General features: G+C 34.8%; 1 protein-coding gene across 1 annotated transcript in view; it reads right to left on the bottom strand.

Moving 5' to 3' along the window:
• PCDH11X (protocadherin 11 X-linked) overlaps positions 1–23,060 on the bottom strand; it is a 386,026-nt gene that overhangs the window by 217,645 nt on the left and 145,321 nt on the right. The window contains exon 4 of the mRNA XM_057304193.1: positions 20,004–22,520. Coding sequence (XP_057160176.1) covers positions 20,004–22,520 — 2,517 coding nt within the window. The remainder of the gene's footprint in view (positions 1–20,003; positions 22,521–23,060) is intronic.

Genomic DNA, 23,060 nt, shown 5'->3' with positions numbered 1-23,060 from the left:
CCCAGGGTGAATCTTGCCTGGATTGTGGTTGATATTTTGGACTCTGTATATTCCCTCAACCATCCCTCAACAGAATGATTAGGGGGAGGAACTCCCAACAAAGAAAAGAACCAGAGACAATGGACCCTGCCACAGACTTAATGGATAAGAATATAAGTAAGATGTCAGAGATAGACATCAGGGTAACAATTATGAAGTCAATAGCTAGGCTTGAGAAAACCATTAGTGGCAATATAGAATCTCTAAGGGCAGAAATGGGAGCTAATCAGGCCAAACTTAAAAATGCTATGAATGAGATCCAGTCTAAACTAGATACTCGAACAGCTAGGGTAAATGAGACAGAAGAATGAATTAGTGATCTAGAAGATAAACTGACAGAAAGGAAGGAACAGGAGGAGGCCTGGGACAAACAACTTAAAATACATGAGAACAGACTTACTGAGATTAACAATGCTATGAAATGTTCCAATGTCAGAATTATTGGGATCCCTGGGGGGGTGGAGAGAGAGAGAGGACTAGAAGGTATATTTGAGAAAATCATAACTGAGAACTTCCTTAATCTGGGGAAGGAAACAAACATTTGTGTCTAAGAGGCAGAGAGGACCCCTCCCAACAACAAGGAGAACAGACCAATATGCCGGCATATAATAGTAAAACTCGCAAATCTTAGATCCAAGGAAGCCATACTGAGAGCAGCTAGGGGGAAGAGATTTCTTATGTAAGGAGGGAGGAACATCAGAATAATCTCAGACCTGTGCACAGAGACCTGGCAAGCCAGAAAGAGCTGGCAAGACCTATTCAGGGAACTAAATAAGAAGAACATGCAGCCAAGAATACATTATCCAGCAAGGCTATTATTCAGAATGGACACTGAGATAAAGAGCTTCCAGGACCAGCAGAAACTGAAAGAATATGTGACCACTGAGGCAGCCCTGCAAGAAATACTAAGGAGGATTCAATAAAAGAAGAAAGACCCCAAGAATAATATAGACCAGTAATTTACAGAGAGACAATCCATAGAAACAGGGACTGTACAGACAATAAGATGGCAGTAAATACATATCTTTCAGTAGTTACTCTCAATGTGAATGGCCAAATGTCCCCATGAAATGGAACAGGGTTCCAGATTGGATACAAAGACAGGACCTATCCATATGCTGTCTACAAGAGACTCATTTTGAACCTAAAAACACCTCCAGACTGAAAGTGAGGAGATGGAGAACGGTTTTTCATGCCAACGGACCTCAAAAGAAAGCTGGGGTAGCAATTCTTATATCAGACAAATTAGAATTTAAAACAAAGACTGTATTGAGAGATCCAGAGGGGCACTACATCATTCTAAAAGGGTCTATCCAGCAAGAAAATTTAATGACTGTAAATATCTATGCCCCCAACATGGGAGCAGCCAACTATATAAGCAAACTGTTAACCAAAATAAAGAATCAGATAGAAAATAATACATTAGTAGTAGGCGATTTTAACACTCAACTCAGCATTGGACAGATCACCTAAGCAGAAGATCAACAAAGGAACAAAAACTTTGAATGACACATTGGACCAGAAGGACTCCGTAGATATATACAAAACATTCCACCCTACAACAACAGAATACTCATTATTCTCAAGTGCACACGGAACATTCTCCACAATAGACCACATACTGGATCACAAATTGGGTGTCCACCAATATCAAAAGATTGAGATTATTTCCTGCAAGTTTTCAGACCACAATGCCTTGAAACTGGAACTCGATCACAAGAAAAAAATTGGAAGGAATTCAAATAACTTGAAGATAAAGAGCTTCCTGCTAAAGAATGATTGGTTAAACCAAGAAATTAAAGAACTTAAACAATTCATGGAAACTACTGAGAATGAAAACACTTCAGTCCAAATCCTATGGGATACTGCAAAGGCGGTCCTAAGAGGAAAATACACAGCCATCCAAGCATCTCTCAGAAAATTAGAAAAATCCCAAATGCACAAGCTAACTTTACACCTAAAGGTGCTGGAGAAAGAACAGCAAATACAACATAAATCAACCAGGAGAAGAGAAACAGTAAAGATTATGGCAGAGATCAATGAAATAGAAACCAGAAAAACAGCAGAGCAAATCAACAAAACTAGAAGCTGGTTCTTTGAAGAATTAAGAAGATTGATAAACCACTGGCCAAACTTATCTAAAAGAAAAGAGAAAGGACCCAAATTAATAAAATCATGGATGAAAGGGGAGATATCATGACTAACACCAAGGAAATAGAAACAATTATTAGAAATTATTACCAGCAACTATATGCCAACAAATTAAGAAACATGGAATAAATGTATGTCTTCCTGGAAACTTACAAATCACCAAGACTGAAACAGGATGAAATAGACAATCTGAATAGACCAATAACCAGTAACAAAATTGAAGCAGTAATCAAAAACCTCTCAAAAAACGAGTCCAGGGCCAGATGGATTCACAAGGGAATTCTACTAAACACTTAAAAAGAAATAATACTAATTCTACTAAACCTGTTTCAAAAAATAAAAACAGAAGGAAAACTTCCAAACTCCTTCTATGAGGCCAGCATTACTCTGATCCCAAAACCAGGCAAAGATCACGTCAAAAGGAAAATTACAGATCAATATCTCCATAAACATGGATGCCAAAATACTCAACAAGAACCAAGTCAATAGGATCCAACAGTACATTACAAGGATTATTCACCATGACCAAGTGGGATTTCTTCCTGAGATGCAAGCGTGGTTCGACATTTGCAAATCAATAAACATGATAGAGTGCATTAATAAAAGAAAAGACAAGAACCATATGATCCTTGCAATTGATGCAGAAAAAGCATTTGATGAAATACAACCCGTTCCTGAATAAAATGCTTCAGAGTATAGAACTAGAACATACCTAAATAAAAAAAAAATCTATGAAAAGCCCACAGTGAATATCATTATTAATGGAGAAAAGCTGAGAGCTTTTCCCTTCAGGTCAGGAACACGACAGGGATGCCCACTCTCACCACTATTGTTCAACATAATGCTAGAAGTCCTAGCCTCGGCAATCAGAAAATAAAAAAATAATAGGCATACAAATGGACAAAGAAGAAGTCAAACTCTCTCTCTTCGAAGATGACATGATACTTTATGTGCAAAACCCAAAAGATTCCACCCGCAAATTACAAGAACTCATACAGCAATTCAGCAATGTGGCAGGATACAAAATCAAGGCACAAAAATCAGTTGCTTTCCTATACACTAACAATGTAACCGTAGAAAGAGAAATCAGGGAATCGATTCCATTTACAATAGCACCAAAAACCATAAGATATCTTGGAATAAACCTAACCAAAGAATTAAAGGATCTATACTCTAGAAACTACAGAATACTTATGAATGAAATTGAAGAAGACACAAAGAGATGGAAAAACATTCCATGCTCATGGATCGGAAGAATAAACATTGATAAATGTCTATGATGCCCAGAGCAACCTACACTTTCAATGCCATCCCTATTAAAATACCATTGGCATTTTTAAGGAGGTGGAGAAAATAATCCTCAGATTTGTATGGAACAGGAAAAGACCCTGAATCCCCAAGAGAATGATGAAAAAGAAAAATAAAGCTGGCAGCATCACGTTGCCTGACTTCAAGCTATATTACAAAGCTGTAATCACCAAGACAGTATGGTATTGGCACAAAAATAGACACATAGATCAAGTGAACAGAATAGAGGCTCCAGAAATGGACCCTCAACCCTATGGTCAACTAATTGTTGGCAAATCAGAAAAAAAAAAACAATGAAAAAAAGACAGTCTCTTAAAGAGGTGGTGCTAGGAAAATTGATCAGCTACATACAGAAAAATGAAACTGGATCATTTCCTTACACCATACACAAAGGTAAACTCAAAATGGATGAAAGACCTCATTGTGAGCCAGGAATCCATCAAAATTCTAGAGGAGAACATAGGCAGTAACCTCTTTACCATCGGCCACAGCAACTTCTTTCAAGACACGTCTCCAAAGGGAAGGGAAACAAAAGCAAAAATGAACTTTTGGGACTTCATCAAGATAAAAAGCTTTTGCACAGCAATGGAAATAGTCAACAAAACTAAGAGGCAGCCCATAGAATGGGAGAAGATACTTGCAAATGATATTATGGATAAAGGGCTGGTATACAAGATCTATAAAGAACTTCTCAAACTCAACACTCAAAAAACAAATAACCAAGTCAAAAAATGGGCATAAGACATGAACAGACATATCTCCAAAGAAGACATATGAATGTCTAACAGACACATGAAAAAATGTTCAACATCATTAGCTCTCAGAGAAATACAAATCAAAACCACAATGAGAGACCACTTTATACCAGTTAGAATGGCAAAAATTAGCAATGCAAGAAACAACAAATGTTGAAGAGGATGTGGACAAAGGGGAACCCTCTTACACTGTTGGTGGGAATGCAAGCTGGTACAACCACTCTGGAAACAGTATGGCTGTTCCTGAAGATGTAAAAATAGAGCTACCCTATGATCCAGCAATTGCACTACTAGGTATTTACCCCAAAGTTACAGATGTAGTGAGAAGAAGGGCACATGCACCCCAATGTTCATAGCAGCATTGTCCACAATAGCCAAACTGTGGAAAGAGCCTAGATGTCCTTCAACAGATGAATGGATAAAAAAGATGTGATCCGTATATACAATGGAATATCACTCAGCCATCAGAAAGGATGAATACCCACAATTTGCACTGACTTGGATGGTACTGGAAGTTATTATACTAAGAAATAAGTCAATCAGAGAAAGCCAATTATCATATGGTTTTACTCATATGTGGAACATAAGCAATAGCACAGAGTACCATAGGGGAAGGGAGGGAAATCTGAAGGTGGAAAAATCAGAGAGGGAGGTGAACCATGAGAGACTATGGACCCCAGGAAACAACCTGAGTGTTTCAGAGGGGAGGGCGGTGGAGGGAGGGGGTAATAGGGTGATGGGTATTAAGGAGGGCATGTGTTGTGATGAGAGTGGGTGTGATACATAACTAATGAATCATTGAACACTACATCGAAAACTAATGATGTACCATACGTGGCTAACTGAACATAAAAAAAAAGAACATCAAACTCAACACCAAAAAATCCCCCCAAAACCCAATCAAGCAATGGATAGAATACATGAACAGATATTTCTTGAAAGAAGACATAGAAATGACTAACAGACAAATGAACAAAATGCTCAACATCACTTGGCATCAAAGAAATACAAATCAAAATCACAATGAGATACCATCTCATACCAGTCAGAATGGTTAAAATGAACAACTTATGAGACAACAGATGCTGAAGAAGATGTGGAAAAAGGGTAACCTTCTTACACTGTTGGTGGGAATGCAAGCTGGTACAACCACTCTGGAAAACAGTATGGAGGTTGCTCAAAAAGTTAAAAATATAACTGCCATATGACCCAACAATTACACTACTAGTATTTATCCAAAGGATACAAGCATAGTGATTCGATGGGGCACATGCATCCCAATGTTTATAGCAGGAATGTCCACAATAGTCAAACTACAGAAAGAGCCCAGATGTCCATCAATGGATGAATGGATAAAGAAGATGTGGTATTTATATACAATTGAATATTACTCAGCCATGAATAAGATTTAAATCTTTCCATTGGCTACAATGTGGATGGAACTAGAGTGCATCATGCTAAGCGAAATAAGTCAGTCAGAGCAAGACAAATACCATATGATTTCACTCATATGTGGAATTTAAGAAACAAAACTGATAAGCATAGGGGAAGGGAATGAAAAATAAAATAGGTCAAAGTTAGGGAGGGAAACCATGAGAGACTCTTAACTATAAAGCACAAACTGATGTTTTCTGGAGGGGGGTGTGGGTTGGTGGATGGGATAATTGTGTGATAGCCATTAAAGAGGGTACTTGGGCATTATATGCAACTGATGAATCAATAAATTCTACCCTGAAATTAATAATACACTATAAGTTAACTAACTTGAATTTAAATAAAACAAAATGACACATAAATGTATACACATAAATGCAAACATATCTGTGTTTATCATACATTAACCCATTTTAATCCCACTCTGTTGGAATAACTTAAAAATCAAATTAAAATAAATTTTTCTCTAGACACACAATTAGGTATATTAATTTCTACACTTTGATGCGTCTGTCATTCAATTATCACACTTAAAAGTCAATTTTACGTTCCTCATTATTTCTATAAATCATGGGATTTTTGAAATAAATGTGTGTATAGCTCCACAGACATCTAAAATTTATATATATAAAGTTGAATTGTAGTTCCATGTGGATATTTATTGTTAAATGTTATCAATTACTCTGAGTCCATATAATGATAAGTATGTATCAAGTCAAATTATTTGTTTCTATGTAAAATGAAACAATTATGTTTTTCTGTATTATAGGATAAAGTCTTTGTCTTTATGAATTCAAACAATTTTGCCAGGTAGACAAAATATCCCCATGTTTAAATTCTATTTTGCATCCAGTTGTTTTGGTATATTTTCAAAGCCATCATATGTACCTGGAAGAGAACCCTGTACCCTCTCTTGAATAACTGTATTTGTGTGAAAAAAATTATTAGGCATTCTGAACAGTATAAAAAATGCATACAGTTTTCTGCAAAATGCACCCAATACATAGTTTTGAATGGTGTGATCAAAAGGATAAAATCATTAATGAAATATCATCTCTAGTTTAGGAACTCATAAATTGATTTTCCAGAGTCCATGTAATTCTAGTTTTCTGTGTCCCCCCTCCCACTTTCAATATGGGACTAGGGGCGCCTGGTTGACTCAGTAGGTTAAGAGTCCAACTCTCGGTTTTGGCTCAGGTCATGGTCTGAGGGTCGTGGGACTGGCCCCAGGATGGGCTCTGTGCTCAGCGTGGATTCTGCTGGAGATTATCTCCCTCTCCTTTTTCTCCTTCCCCTGTTTGTGTGCTCTTTCTCTCTCTCTCTCTCTAAAATAAATACATAATATCTTTAAAAAAATAAATATGACACTAAGACTGTGTTTACATACCTAAAGAGCTGGTCAGATTTTATTTTTACATTTTGAGTTACTTCAAGTTTGTGACACTGAACAGCTATTTGTGCTGTGACACTGAGAAGCTATTTGTGCTTCAATTACTGGAAATATTTTTGTGTAAGGCGACAGTTTTTCTGATTAATTGTGTTTAGTTTTAATGTATCATTAAAATGATCATCTCCATTAATTTTGAAATTAAAGCTAAAAGTGATATGTAATAAAACAAGGAAATACATTTTAAAGTTCATTTTACGGACTGTGGAAAATGACATTTTTTCACCAAAGTTGCATATTCATTTACTTCTGACTATCATGAAATAAAGTAAAAGTTGTAGTATGACTTTTATTTTTCTAATAGCATATCTAATGAAAGCATTGTTTTGTTGTCTCATGATTTGACAAGTATTAAGACAAAAAGTGGAAGTCCTTCTTATTAACTGTATTTCAAAAAGAATAACATTTCTATGAAGTACATCAACAAATAATTAATAAATGTAATACTCCAGAACAAGGGAAAAAGTGCAAATGTCTCTAGAATTCCATTGAAATACTTCTTTTTCACTCTTATATCGTTTTGACTACCTGAAACCTAATGCAATGTGATTTTTTTACTTGACGAAAAAATTTTACTCCTACATGAATAGTATCTGTGTATGTGAATAATCAAATATATTTAATCACTTAAAAAAGAGACAGTTTAGGGGCGCCTGGGTAGCGCAGTCGTTAAGGCGTCTGCCTTCGGCTCAGGGCGTGAACCCGGCCTACCGGGATCGAGTCCCACATCAGGCTCCTCTGCTGTGAGCCTGCTTCTTCCTCTCCCACTCCCCCTGCTGTGTTCCCTCTCTTGCTGCCTGTCTCTCTGTCACATAAATAAATAAATAAATAATCTTTAAAAAAAAGACAGTTTAAAGCAATTTGGATTGAGATTAGCTAGAATATGAAAAAGGTAAGAGTTGATTCTAATTCCTGGAAATGATTAAATAACTTGGTTGTTCTAAGGGAACGTTTGGCAGAAATTTAGATGGCATTCTTTTTAACTTAAAACATTTGGGGGGGGGGCATCTGGGTTGCACAGTTGGTTAATTGTCTGACTCTTGATTTCAGCTCAGGTTGTGATCTCAGTGCTCATGAGATCATGCCCTGCATTGGACTCCACTCTCAGCATGGAATCTGCTTCAGACTCTCTCTCCCTCTCCCTCTGCCCCTCTTCCCTGTTCTATCTAAAATAAATAAATCATTAAAAATTTTTTTTTTCATCAAACTTGGTATTTTCAGTGAAGGAGGTTAGTCTTGTGCTGGTGATATATAGTATGCCTCTGTATCACACTACCAACTAAACAAACTATACTATTACATCAATTTGTCCAATAATGCACCTATAGAAATAATAATATACATAATAAATCAGCAAATAACCACTATATGTAAAAAAATCCTGCATATATAGTTTATAATATTAAAAGAACAAAATAACTCTGTAATTTAATTAATTTTTATTTTTTATTATGTTCAGTTAGCCACTGTATAGTAGTACATCATTAGTTTTTGATGTAGTGTTCAATGATTCATTAGTTATGTATAATGCCTAGTAAATCTGTAATTTTAAAGTGCAACACTTCCAAAAGTTATAGAAACTTTAAACAAAATTACTGTTGTAAGGAAAAACTTACTAATATAGCTTCAAATAACAAAACAAATAATTAAAAAACTCCATTTAAATATATCTACAATTTTCCTTATTTTTTATATTGAAGGTATATTCATGTGCAATAAAAATAAAACCTTATGACTAACCTAGAATTTTATGTTAATTTTAAATATCACATAAAACCACAGAAATAATGTAGGAACAACCATAATACATGAAGAAATAAATTGCTCAATAGTTCTCTTTTAAAATAGTACTTATACACAATACACAAAGCTTTATATCATCACAGGAGCTTTGAATATGCTAGAAACTTAAATCTATGTAATATTTAAGGTAGACAAAAAATAAGCTACAAAAAAATCTAAAACAACTTGTCTATTACATAAGAGCACATATAGGAAGCATTTACAGGGTGTGGATTAATTTCATATATGGTTTCTTAAGATCTGCTTGTCCTGTATCATTTCTTTTGAGATCAAGCTTCATATCACGCCTATGTAGATACACAATTACAACATCTAATTGAACAGTGATGAGTGCAGGCAATAAAATAATAAAATGAGGCAGTATTGTTTTGTGTTGAAACATATTAGTAAATATTGTACAAAATAGTGGTTACTGGTTGACTGAATCTAAATTCAATTTTTAAGAAGTATTCTGAAGTATATGCATTCTCATTGATAATATGCACAGAACAATCAACAAAGAAAACAGAAGATGTGTACATAAAAGATTAATTAGGGCATCTGGGTGGTTCAGTCCATTAAGTGTCTGACTCTTGATTTTAGCTCAGGTCATGATCTCAGGGTTGTTACATAGAGCCCCACATGAGGCTCCATGCTGGGTGTGCAGTCTGCTCAAGATTCTCTATCTACCCCTCTCCCGATCTCAAGACCCTGAGATCATGACCTGAGCCAAAATCATGCTGGATGCTTAACTGAGCCACCCAGGCACCCCCAACAAAACAGACTTTAAAAGACAGACTGCAATAAGAGACAAAGAAGGGACCCAACATAGAAGCACCCAAATATATAAACCATTTAATAACAAACACAAAGAAACATATTGAAAAGAATACAATAATAGTAGGGAACTTTAATACCCCAGTTACATTAAGGGAGAGATCATCTAAGAAGAAACTCAAGAAGGAAACACTGACTTTGAATGACACTGGACCAGATGGATTTAACAGATATATTCAGAATATTCTATCCTAACATAACAGAATACAAATTCTTTCCAAGTGCACATAGGATCATCTCCATAATAGATCACAGACTAGGTTACAAATCAGGCCTCATCAAATACAAAATGATTGAAGTCATGCCATGCAGTTTTGTAACCACAACACTATGAAACTAGAAGTCAGCCACAAGAAAACATCTGGAAAGACTACTCATATAAGGAAGTTATACAATATGCTACTAGACAATGAATGGGTCAACCAGGAAATCAAAGAAGAAATAAAAAATACATGGGAAAAAACAAAAATGAAAGCATAACAGTCCAAAGACTGGGATGTAGCAAAAGTGGTCATAAAATGGATGATTATACCAGTACAGGCCTCTCTCAAGAAGCAAGAAAAATCTCAAGTAAACAACCTAAATTTACATATAAAGGAGCTAAAAAAGAACAACAAACAAAACCTAAAACCAGCAGAAGGAAGTGAATAAAAAATATTAGATTAGAAATAAATGATATATTAACTAAAAATCAATAGAACAGATCAATGAAACTGGGAGTTGCTTCTTTGACAAAATTAATAAAATTGATAAATCCTTAGCCAGACTTATCAAAAGAAAGAAAGAAAGAAAGAAAAAGGACCCAAATAAATAAAATCACAAATGTGAGAGGAGAAATAACCAACCACAGAAATACAAACAATTACAAGAGGGTAATATGAAAAACCACATGCCAACAAATTGGATAACCTTGAAGAAATGGATACATTCCTAGAAACATTACCAAAACTTCCTGATACATGAAGAAATAGAAAACTCGAACAGTCTTATAATGAGCGAAGAAATTGAATCAGTAATTAAAAAAAAACTCTCAAGAAACAGAAGTCCAAGGCTAGATGACTTCACAAGCAAAGGCTGCCAAACATTTAAAGAAGAGGTAATGCCTATTCTTCTCTATTTCAAAAGTAGAAAAGGAAAGAAGACTTCCAAATTCATTCTATGAGGCCAGCATTACCATGATACCAAAACCAGATAGTCTCCCCTAATAAAGAAAACTATAGGCATCCATAATGAACATGGATGCAAAAGTTCTCAGTAAAATATTAGCAAACTAAATCCAACAATACATTTTTAAAAAGTGTTCACCATGATCAAGTGGGATTTAGTCCTGGTTTGTAGGGGTGGTTCAATATTCCCAAATCAATCAACATGATACACTATATTAATAAAAGAAATGATTAGAACCATATGAGAACTTCAACAGATGCAGAAAAAGCATTTGACAAAACACAATATCCATTCATGATAAAAACACTTAACAAAGTAGGTCTAGAGGGAACAAACTTCAACATAATAAAAGCCATATATGAAAAACCCATATTTAATATCATCCTGAATGGGGAGAATCTGAGAACTTTTCCACTACAGTCAAGAACAAGAGAGGAATGTCCATCCTCAGCATTGTTATTTAACAAGGTACTGGAATTCCTAGATACAGCAATTAGACAACAGAAAGAAAAGGCATCCAAACTGGTAAGGAAGAAGTAAAACTTTCACTATTTGCAGATGACATGATACTATCCATACAAAACCCAAAAGATTCCACCAACAAAATGCTAGAACTCATAAATGAATTCAGTTAAGTCTCAGGATACAAAATCAATGTACAGAAATCTGTTACATTTCTATACACCAACAATGAAGCAGCAGGAGAAACTAAAGAATCAATCCCATTTATAATTGTACTCAAAGCAATAAAATACCTAGGAATAAGCCTACCCAAAGAGGTGAAAGGCCTGTACTCTGGAAAGTATAAAACAATGATGAAAGAAATTGAAGATGATACAAAGAAATGGAAAGATATTCCATGCTCATGGATTGGTGGAAAAAGTATGGTTAAAATGTCCATACTACCAAAGGAAATCTACACATTTAATGCAATCCCTATCAAAATACTGGCAGCACTTTTCAGAGAACTAGAAAAAGCAACCCTAAAATTTGGATGGAACCACAAAAGATTCTGCATAGCCAAAGCAACCTTGAAAATGAAAATTGAAGCTGATTTTTGAACTCTGCATCTGAAACTAATGATGTACTATTTGTTGGTTAATTTAATTTAAATAAAAAAATAAAGTCTTCGGTAAATCTAAAAGAAAGAGAGAAAAGAAAAGCTGGAGGCATCACAAATCTGGACTTTGAGTTATATTACAAAGATGTAGTGATTGAAAGAGTATTGTACTGGTAAAAAATGGACACATAGATCAATCAAACAGAATAGAAAACCCAGAAATGAACCTACAATTATGTGGTCAACTAATCTCCAATGAAGCAGGAAAGAGTATCTGAAGGGAAAAGACAGTTTCTTCAACGAATGGTGTTGGGAAAACTGGGCAGCAATATGCAAAAGAATGAAATTGGGCCACTTTCTTTCCCCATACACAAAAATAAATTCAAAATGGATGAAAGACCTAAATGTGTGACCTAAAACCATAAAAATCCTGGAGGAGAACACAGGCAGTAACCTCTTTCACTCTGGCCATAGGAAATTCTTTCTAGATATGTGTCCTGAGGCAAGAGAAACAAAAGCAAAATTAAATTGTTGGGACTTCATAAAAATAAAAACTTCTGCATAGTGAACAAAAACTAAAAAGCAACCTACAGAATGGGAGAAAATATTTGCAAACAACAGATCTGATAAAGGGTTAGTATCCAAAAACATATAAAACTTATAAAACTCAACACTCAAAAACCAAAGAATCCAATTAAAAGACATGCATAGACATTTTTTTTTCAAAGAAGACACACACATGGTCAATAGATACATAAAAAGATGGTGAACATCACTGATCATCAGGGAAATACAAATCAAAACTACAATGAGATATCACTTCACACCTGTCGGAATGTCTAAAATTAACAAGAGAAGAATCAACAGTTGTTAGCAAGGTTGGAGAAAAGGGGACCCTCTTGCACTGTTGGTGGGAATGCAAACTGGTGCAACCACTCTGGAAACAGTAGGGAGATTCCTCAAAAACTTAAAAATAGAACTGCCCTATGATCCAGCAATTGCAGTACTAGGTATTTACCCAAAGAATACAAAAATATGAATCTGAAAGGATATATACACCCCAATGTTTATAGCAGCATTACCTACAGTAGTCAAACTGTGGAAACAAGATTCCTCAAAAAGTTAAAAATAGAACTGCCCTATGATCCAGCGATTGTACTACTAGGTATTTACCCAAAGAATACAAAAATACAAATCTGAAAGGATATACGCACCCCAATGTTTATAGCAGCATTACCTACAGTAGTCAAACTATGGAAACAGTCCAAGCATCCATTGACGGATGAATGGATAAAGAAGAGGCAGAGATATACATACACATATATATGTATGTATATGGAGAAAAAGCATTTTGAAATCCCTATCAAAAAAGTATTTTGTTAGGGATTGCATTAATGTGTAGATTGCTTTGGGTAGTATGGATATTTTAACAATATTTGTTCTACCAATCCATGAGCATGGAATGTCTTTCCATTTCTTTGTATCATCTTCAATTTCTTTCATCATTGTTTTATACTTTCCAGAGTACAGGCCTTTCACTTCTTTGGGTGGGGTTATTCCTAGGTATTTTATTGTTTGGGGTACAATTATAAATGGGATTGATTCTTTAGTTTCTCCTTCAGCTGCTTCATGTATATGTATATACATATATCTCTATCTATATATATGAGTATTACTCATCTTTAAAGAAAGAATGTGATCTTGCCATTTGCACCAAAATAGATGGAGCTACAGAACTATCTGGAATTTGAATAAAAATATTAAAAATGTTTTATTGTGAGAGAGAAAGTCGCAGCTTTAAAAATACAGTTTCTATTTTTATCATCTGCAAAGATGACACCCATAAAGCTATTGAATTTTTTTAAAGATTCTGGATAACTATTTCAAGACATTTTCATCTTCAAATATACAAAGGAGTGATTAGGAGTGTTTCTTATTGCAGTAACAAGGAAAAGGAACCCTGTAGCTGAAGAAAAATGAAGTATTTTCCTTAGCTCAAAGACTGTGCAAAAAAGGAGAGACCAGGATGGTCTTGATATAAGCATTTAAAATGTATATACATGATAATTACATGTACGAATGGTCATGAAGCCACAGTCATTTATTGTGGGACATTTGAAGTACTGTCATTTGGGGAGGGGACCATCATTTTATTCACAGTTAAATCAAGACTATGGATTTTGGAAACTCCTACCTTTAGTACACCTTGGTACCTGCAGGGCAGCGACACTAGGGGTATAAGTTGGGTCAATTTTGACATCTTTGGAATGATTTGAATTAAACACTTAATTTATCAGAAAGAAATGGGAGGGGAATTATAAAGTTATTATATATGAATATCTTTCACAAAGGTAAATTTTAATTTTAAATATATTTTACAACAGTTGTTTATAAGTATGTAATACAATATTGTAACTTACATGACAGTTTCATCACTAGTAAAATAGTTACAGTCACAGTCATTATAATTAACTAAGTAATTTTTTAAAAGTCAGATAGCAAGTATGTCAAGGAACTTAACATCATTGTGTATATAGATAATAAAACAAATTCTACTCGTACTTTGTAAGGTAAAATCACACACAATGAAGCATTTGAATGAAAATCCAGGAAACATATGTTATGTCATAATTATAAAGGTCTGTTATACTCCCTTTTGTCCCAAGAAATCACATAAAAAATTATGCTAGTAGTATCAGTAAGTCATAAGCAGTTTAAAGAATATCACATAAAATTGGGACATGTTGTTCTTTCCTCAATAAAATATAATATACACTCAAGTTGAGGCATTTAGTCATTTGTGTAGGAAATTAATTGACATACTGGGAAAAATGAGTTAATTTGAAAGCAAAGTATTCAAAGCAATGATATATATTCAGTAATTTAGTGTCAGAGAAATAAAATTAGATGTGTCACTATTTAGATATGACTCTAGTGCCTTATATTTTCCTAAGTAGTTCACAATTAAGATAAAATCTTTTTAGCTATGCTATCTAAATCCTTGTTTCTCTTCTCGTATGACTGGAGCTATTTCAGGGAATATAAATAACTTTACATTATCCTTTTAATAGATAAATATAGGAAGAACTTATTTTTTCACTATTTATAGAAAAAGGAAACATGATTACAACAAAAATAATTTTGTAATAATTAAAGCAATGGAACAACATGATTGTCATCAACATAAAAACCAATAAGAACATTTTATATCATCCAACTTTTAAGCATTAATGATAGGTAATTATAATTATTTTCTCAAAATCACTTTGTTAGTGAATCTTTTCAGGAAAAAAAATAAAGTGTTCTTTTGTCCTTTGTTTTTGGTCTTAAAAAATTCTCTTGCCCTGGATATCTTTCAGAGGGTAGCTTGGATAGTTCAGCTTCACTTCCAAACTCCCAGAGATGTTATTTAAACTTTTCAGCAATCAGGGCAAGTAATTCCATGCTGAATGATTGATATAGTAATCATAAATTTGTACAATAAGACAGTATTGCATTACATTACAGTTGTTGACATTTAGAGTAAGTAAATGGAGAAGCAGCATAACAAAAATATTTTATTACACTGCACTGTTTCTTCCACAAATTTTAAATTTTGATGGCAAGATTATAGCTAAAGTAAGCATTAAGTTCATTGGGACATCCTTTTTAAGGTTTTTTTTGTTGTTGTTGTTTTGTTTCGTTTTTTGTTTTTTGCTTTCCTTTATAATAGGAAATCCAGGTTATAAAATCAATGATCTCAGCCAAATTTTGAAATCACAAATTATTGGAATTTTTGTAAGATGAATGGAATTATGTTGTTTCTGTAAAGTTATATCTCACTGCAGATTTCAATAGTTGATGCCCTGGAATCAGTCTAGGACAAGAAAAATAACAGGTTATCAAAATCAGATGGTTATGTTCTAGGAGTCTGAGTTGCCAAGCAATATAGATGCACAAAATCAAAGTTATTGAATTTAATAGTTAGTTCCAATCCTATTCCAAGCTAACTCAGACTCCTGTTATCATTTTGAATCCATGTATAATACCTACACATGGTTACATCCATGAATTAGTTTACAAACCTTCCACTATTGGTTTTACATCATTTCTGAAACTGCAAAACTACTCAAACTCCAATCACAGAAATTGGTTAGAATGTTTTTAAATAAAGCACCTCAAATACATGTCTAAGACAGTGACTAGTACATAAAAGACTCTCACGAAATGGTACTTTCATTTTTATTCTCCTCTATTTTTCAAGTGTATAGTCTTCACAATATTTTAATGGAAGAAGTAGTCTAAGCTAGACTTGATTTTGGTAGTATTTCTTTTACATGGCAGCTATCAAAATTGATTCTAAAATGGTTATACTTATTGTTTTTCTAGTTGTACCAAGCAGATGTTATCTGTATGCTCTGAAATGTGTTAATTGAAGGTAAACTGTAGAATGATCTTTTAAATTTCATGTTTTTCCCTTTTTCTGCAATATATGCCCTCCAGAATACTTAAAAAAATTATACCAAAGAAGAGCATCATATTTCCAAGGTATAAATGGTTTTGTGAAACAGATACATTTCTCTTTTTTTAAGATTTTATTTATTTATTAGAGAGAGCGAGTGCAAGGGGCAGAGGGAGAGGGAGAAGCAGACTCCCCACTGAGCAGGGAGCCCAATGTGGGGCTTAATCCCAGAACTCTGGGATCATGACCTGAGCCGAGGGCAGACACTTAACCAACTGAGCCACCGGGGTGCCCCAAAACAGATATATTTTTAATGAATGTTCCATCATTTTTCAGAACATCTGAGTCAAAATAATTATACAAAATTTGATTGCTGTTGAAAACATGAAATTTCTGATAAATCTCCTTATATATTATAGCCTACTACAACCATTTCATTTTTTTCCTTTCATTTTCTATTTAGGCGAGCAATGAGCTAAATGTAAATATCACCCCAAAGTCTCCTTTTGAAAATGTATTTCACACTTTGTTCAAAATCAGTTGGAACATTTTTGCCTTCTGCTAACAATAGTATTTTATTTCATTGTCAGAATTTCCTTAAGGAACAATTTTTGTTGTGTTGGTTGACACTTTTCCCCATTTTGTGTGATCTTTCTTTAAAAAGAAGGCACCTTCTATATTGAAAGTTTTAAATACATGTATTCTTCTTTAGTGCTCACTTACCTTAGCATTCTTCAACATCAGTAAATATAAGATGCCTCTCCTGGCATTAATCAGAAATTGAAGAATATGTAGAAAGGGTGAAGAATATTACAAATGTAGCACAAAATATAAGAATCAAATTATTTTTAATATCACATTAATTTGCCTAAGTTCAACAATTCATGTCCAGCAGATATTTAGTAATTTAGTAATGTGAACCAATGACAGAAAATATATAATTTATCTATTTTTTAAGATGTGAAAAAATAAAATAAGTCATCTGAAAATTAATTGACTGTAAAATGGTCCTTTCACCTAATAAAAACCTAGTGATAACCAAGAACTTATTCTAATTAGCATTTACTTTTCATATTTTGCCTATCTCATGAAGTTATTTGTCCTGTGTTTAGGAAAAGATCTCTTAGCTAAATAAAAGAAAATGTCATTGTGGAAAAAGTTATTAATTTATTTGACATTTTAAGAATTACAAAATATCAAAAAATAAAAATAAAAAGAGGAGAATGTTTGGAAAATATTTCAATTTTCTCTTCATTTACACCTTGCTTACTGTACATTCATATTCTCAAGTAAAATAAATCTAGCCCATAAAACATCTCCATGCCTTCAAAAACTGTTGAAACCAGAATTTACTCTTTTAACAAACTTCATGAGCCAATCTAGCACAAATGATAATCTGCTAATGTAATTCACAAGCCACACCCCCTTTATATACATTTTAAAGTGAGCCACAAATTTAGTCCAAGGAAAAGTGTTATTAAAATACAACACACACACACACACACACACACACACACATACACAAAGTACTCAATACACAGAAATTTTTATTCATAAAGGATAATTTCCTGTTGAGAAATGTTTATAATAAATAGACTAATAGCAGTAAAAATTAGAAAATTATAGCACCTTAATGAATGATTACATATAAACAGAAACAAACCTTGAGGAGATGTTAGGCATCTAACACCTTTTACCTTGTAACTCATTCAAAGCATAACAGAACTCTGTATACAGAGAATAGGGTTCTATTTTACTATCTGCAATAGCATAATTGTGGACATATTGTAACAAAAATGCACCCACAACTGGAGTTTTTATCTTCCACTGTGTGATTAAGAATGGTTAAGGTTACTGTATAATTTAAATATGCATATTCTTGAATGACCTCAATTCTTAAAACCATTTCTTAAATTATGGTAAATTATTATTTTCATAGTTATTTTGAATTCTGATAGATTTTTTTTATTATTTCTAACTTTGGTGAAAAGATACCCAGTTTGACTTTAACATTACAATCATTTTATTAAGTCTGAATAGGTTTTCAAAAGTCTTTATTCACTGAAACTGAGATGAAGATTTTTTTTTAAAGATTTTATTTATTTATTTGAGAGAGACAGCCAGCGAAAGAGGGAACACAAGCAGGGGGAGTGGGAGAGGAAGAAGCAGGCTTCCAGCCGAGGAGCCTGATGTGGGGCTTGATCCCATAACGCCGGGATCACGCCCTGAGCTGAAGGCAGACGCTTAACAACTGCACTACCCAGGCACCCCCTGAAGATCTTTTTTAAAAGTAACACAGACAAAACAATAAAATCAACATGTGATATAATTTCAAACAGAGAAAAGATGTAGATAAATTCTATTGCTTGACTTTATTAAATAAGTAACCATACTTAAATCATTTAATTTATTTACGAATTTCTAGATAAATTTGTAATCATTTCTCAACAGAATATAGATAAAAATCACTGTATAAGCTCTTGTTTTCATAAGTTTACTGGGTTTTAAATTATTATACATAGATTTCTTGGGTCTTAATATGCCCATATTTTCCTTCACTTCCATTAAAAAAACAAACATATTTCATTAGCCAAAAGTCATTATCTTTTAAAAATGTCTCCTGGAGGGCTTTCAATATCTTGCACAAATATGCAAATACTTAAATGGATGTCCCAAATAGAGATCTAATATATTTTTCATGTTCTGGCTTGAAGATGAGAATGAGTAACATGCCTTTATTTTTATTTTTTTTTTAGAGATTCTTTTTTTTTAAAGATTTTATTTATTTATTCGACAGAGATAGAGACAGCCAGCGAGAGAGGGAACACAAGCAGGGGGGAGTGGGAGAGGAAGAAGCAGGCTCATAGCGGAGGAGCTTGATGGGGGACTCGATCCCCTAACGCTGGGATCACGCCCTGAGCCAAAGGCAGACGCTTAACCACTGTGCCATCCAGGCGCCCCATGCCTTTATTTTTCTAATCCCCTTCTTGTTACATTGTGTAAATAAAGATTTTTATGAACAGAATAATGGTGGGTTCCTAATCTAAAAATAACATTCTCTTTTCATTGTGGCAGTTTGGGAGTAGAGTAGGTAGGGAGGATATATTGATGCTATTTTATTTTCTTGAGCAGACACAGATTTTCCCAAGTGAAGCTGGGATTCTCAACACCATTAAGCATCAAGACCTTACCAGATTCTAAAAAGCTTTACTGTGATGTATCTGGCCCTGACTGTTTTGAATCTCATGCAAATAATGATCCTGAGGACAGTGCCAGGACCTTTGTTTTAGGGTTTTTCCAGTATATTCTCTAACAAGAAGTGTCATACTTCCATTTGCAAACAACATTGCCCCTATTATAGTCATCATTCGGCACCCAATTTTCCTACCATCAGCAGTCATTTTACCCTGATTTTCTACCAAATTTAAAATGAAACCATATATTTATTTTGATACTTCTACAGAATATAATCATTTTGATTGTTGAAGTCAATACAATAGATTCTGTAAAGTTCTACTTCAACTGAAAATAATTTTAAGAAATAAAAGTTAGAAAGCTTAGTTAGAAACTTGGATTACCTACCGGTCTAGTGTGTACAGACACAGGAGTTTTGAACGTTGTCACTGAATAGCTGCACTCAGAAACACTGTAAGGATCAGAACTGCTGGAGGAACACTTAGAGATGGAATCACAGGCCACAAAGGTGTTATCAAGTGGCAGTTCCTGGATGATGTGGTGCTTTGAATTCAGGGGAGTTTCAGGCTGGATCTGGAAGGCAGGCTGTGGAGAGACAGATTTGTAGTGCCTGGCCAAATCAGGGCTGTCAAGCTTGAAGGTAGTAGGTATAGTGCCCCACTTGTACTTGCCCATGGTTTGTTCTTCCAGCTCAATGGGAAGGTCTAATGTGACACTGTTTCCATCATTGTCAGCACCATCTGCCTTAGTTTCTTCAATAGTGACAAAGTTAAGCAGCAAGTTCTTAGGGGCATGCTTCTTCTTTTTCTTCTTCTTCTTCTTTTTCTTCTTCTTCTTCATCATCATCATTATCATCTGCCTGTTTTCTGTTTTTGGAGTAACCCATTCAGAATTAGCCTTGTTTTTCTGAGCAGCCTTAAGGTGTGGTGATTGGCAGCATCTTACTACAGCAGTAATGAAAATAACAAGGATGACAGTTACGGTGCCAGCAATAATAGCAGCCATGATCTTGACATAGTCACTGGTTGGTGAGGATGCATCAGTTGTCTCAATATTTGGGGTCACTGGTGTTTCAATGCTTTTGTGCACCAGTTCATGAATCCATGTAGCATTGGTCACTGATTCATTCACAAATAGATTAACAATAACAACATTGAAGAGAGATTCAGGTTGTCCTAAGTCCTTCGCTTTAACTATCAGTCTGTGTAAACCAAGGTCTGTAACAACACATTTCTCCTTTAGTGTGATGTTGCCTGTTGTTTGGTCAATAATAAACAGACCTTTTGTGTTTCCTTCTACAATGCTGTAACGAAGCTCTGCATTCATGCCAGTGTCATTGTCAACAGCAAGTACTGTAAAGACCACTGTGCCTGGATTAGTGGATGGTAGAACCAATTCATAGGAGTTGTTGGAAGAAGGGGCAATGAAAACTGGTTTGTTGTCATTGACATCAACCACATTTATGGTCACTTTGGCAGTTGAAGAATGTGATACCTTACCACCATCCTCAGCCTTTACATAGAAAGTATAAGATTCTTGTTTTTCTCTGTCAAATGAAATATTTGGTCGGATGACACCAGTCTGTGGATCAATGGTGAAGTCATCATTCACATCGAAAATGGAGAGAGTGACTGCAGAATTTTCTCCATAATCCGGATCAGTTACAGTGATTAGTCCTACTGTGCCATGTCTTGGAAGGTTTTCTGGGACATAGAAGTTGTACTCATTGTGAGTAAAAATTGGACTATTATCATTCTGATCAAGAATGGTCACTAAAACCGTGGCATTGGTCATTAAGGATGGCATCCCATTATCTTTTGCCAGAACTGTGAAGGAATATTTTTCCCGTTTTTCTCTATCTAGTTTCTTCACTGCAGTCAGAATGCCTGTATGCTGATCCAGGTTGAATTCAGATGGAGCATCAACACCTAGCAGATAATTGATCTCAGCATTGTGCCCACTGTCTGAATCCGTTGCACTTATTTTTGTCAACTTGGTGCCAGGAGAGTTATTCTCAGGAAGAGAAAGACTTATGAAAGGCTGGGTGAAAACAGGAGCATTGTCATTTTCATCTTTCACTTTGACAAGGAGCATGGATGATTGATTCAAAGGAGGTTTGCCAGCATCCGCAGCTAGTAATTTAATGGCATATTCTCTCGTGGACTCATAGTCAAGATATGCAGCAGTCTCCAGGAGGAACTGATTACTGAATACTGGCCTTAATCTGAAAGGGACTTCATGATCTGTGAAGCATGTCACCATGCCATTATTGTTAGCATCTTTATCTGTCACAGTTACAAGAGCAATTTTGGTGTTGAGTGGAGCATTTTCTGAAAGAACCACAGTGCCATTGATTGGATTAATAATGTATCTTATGTCAATTGATGGGGCATTATCATTGATATCTGTAACATTTACTAGAACCATTGCTCTTGCTGGCATCAATCCACCATCACTTGCCAAAACCAGTAACTTGTGGTTTGGTGATTCCTCCCTATCCAGTGGTTGTTTGATTGTGATAAGTCCAGTGGTAGTGTTAAGGTGAAATAGCCTTTTGGCGATGTTGGAGACTAGATTGCTGAAATAGAAGTGAATCTTGGCATTTTCACCTATGTCGGCATCTGTGGCATGGAGTTGTGTCACTGAAGTACCTACAGGAGCATTTTCTGGTATATTGACTTCAATCCCATCCTCCTTGAAGACTGGGCTGTTGTCATTTGTATCAGCAACACTTATTTGCAAAATAGCGGTACTGGATCTTTGAGGAAAGCCACCATCTTCAACCTTTACTTTCATTATATATGTATCCTTCTCTTCCCTATCTAACTCCTTTTGAACAATCAGCTGTGGCATCTTGTCTCCTTCTGGTGTTTCAATGACATCAAGCCCAAAAGTACTTTGACCCTAGAAAATATATAATGAAACATATTTTAACTTATGTAATGAGGCCAGTGTTCAAACTATTGAAGCCACATGACATAGGATCAGCTAAGAAATAGATGTCAGAAGACTTAAATTATAAGTCCCAAATCTGTCTGTAACTAGTACTGTGACCACAAGTAAGTTGCTTAACATCTTCATGCATTTGTAAAATTAGAGAGTTGTGCTATAAGAGGGTCTGAGAGCTTTTCAGTTCATGGCATTTTATGGCAATTAGTGTAACTCACGTACATAAAGTATTAAAGTCTACAAAAGGAAAAAGTATAAAGAGTTGTCAGTGTCTCACATGATGAATTAAGTTATGAGTGAATGAACTGAGGCAAGATGGCAGGAGAGTAGGGGACCTCATTTCATCTAGACCCTTGAATTTAGCTAGATAACTATCAAACTATTCTGAACACCCGTGAACTCAGTCTGAGATGTAAGAAAAAAAAATTGGAACTCTACAAGTAGAAAATCCACTGCTTTTTTGCAAGGTAGGAGGTGTGAAGACATGAATCTGAG

The sequence above is a fragment of the Ursus arctos genome, chromosome X (genome assembly GCF_023065955.2).
Source record: "Ursus arctos isolate Adak ecotype North America chromosome X, UrsArc2.0, whole genome shotgun sequence".
NCBI lineage: Eukaryota > Metazoa > Chordata > Mammalia > Carnivora > Ursidae > Ursus > Ursus arctos.
This window is presented reverse-complemented; position numbering and strand designations above follow the sequence as displayed.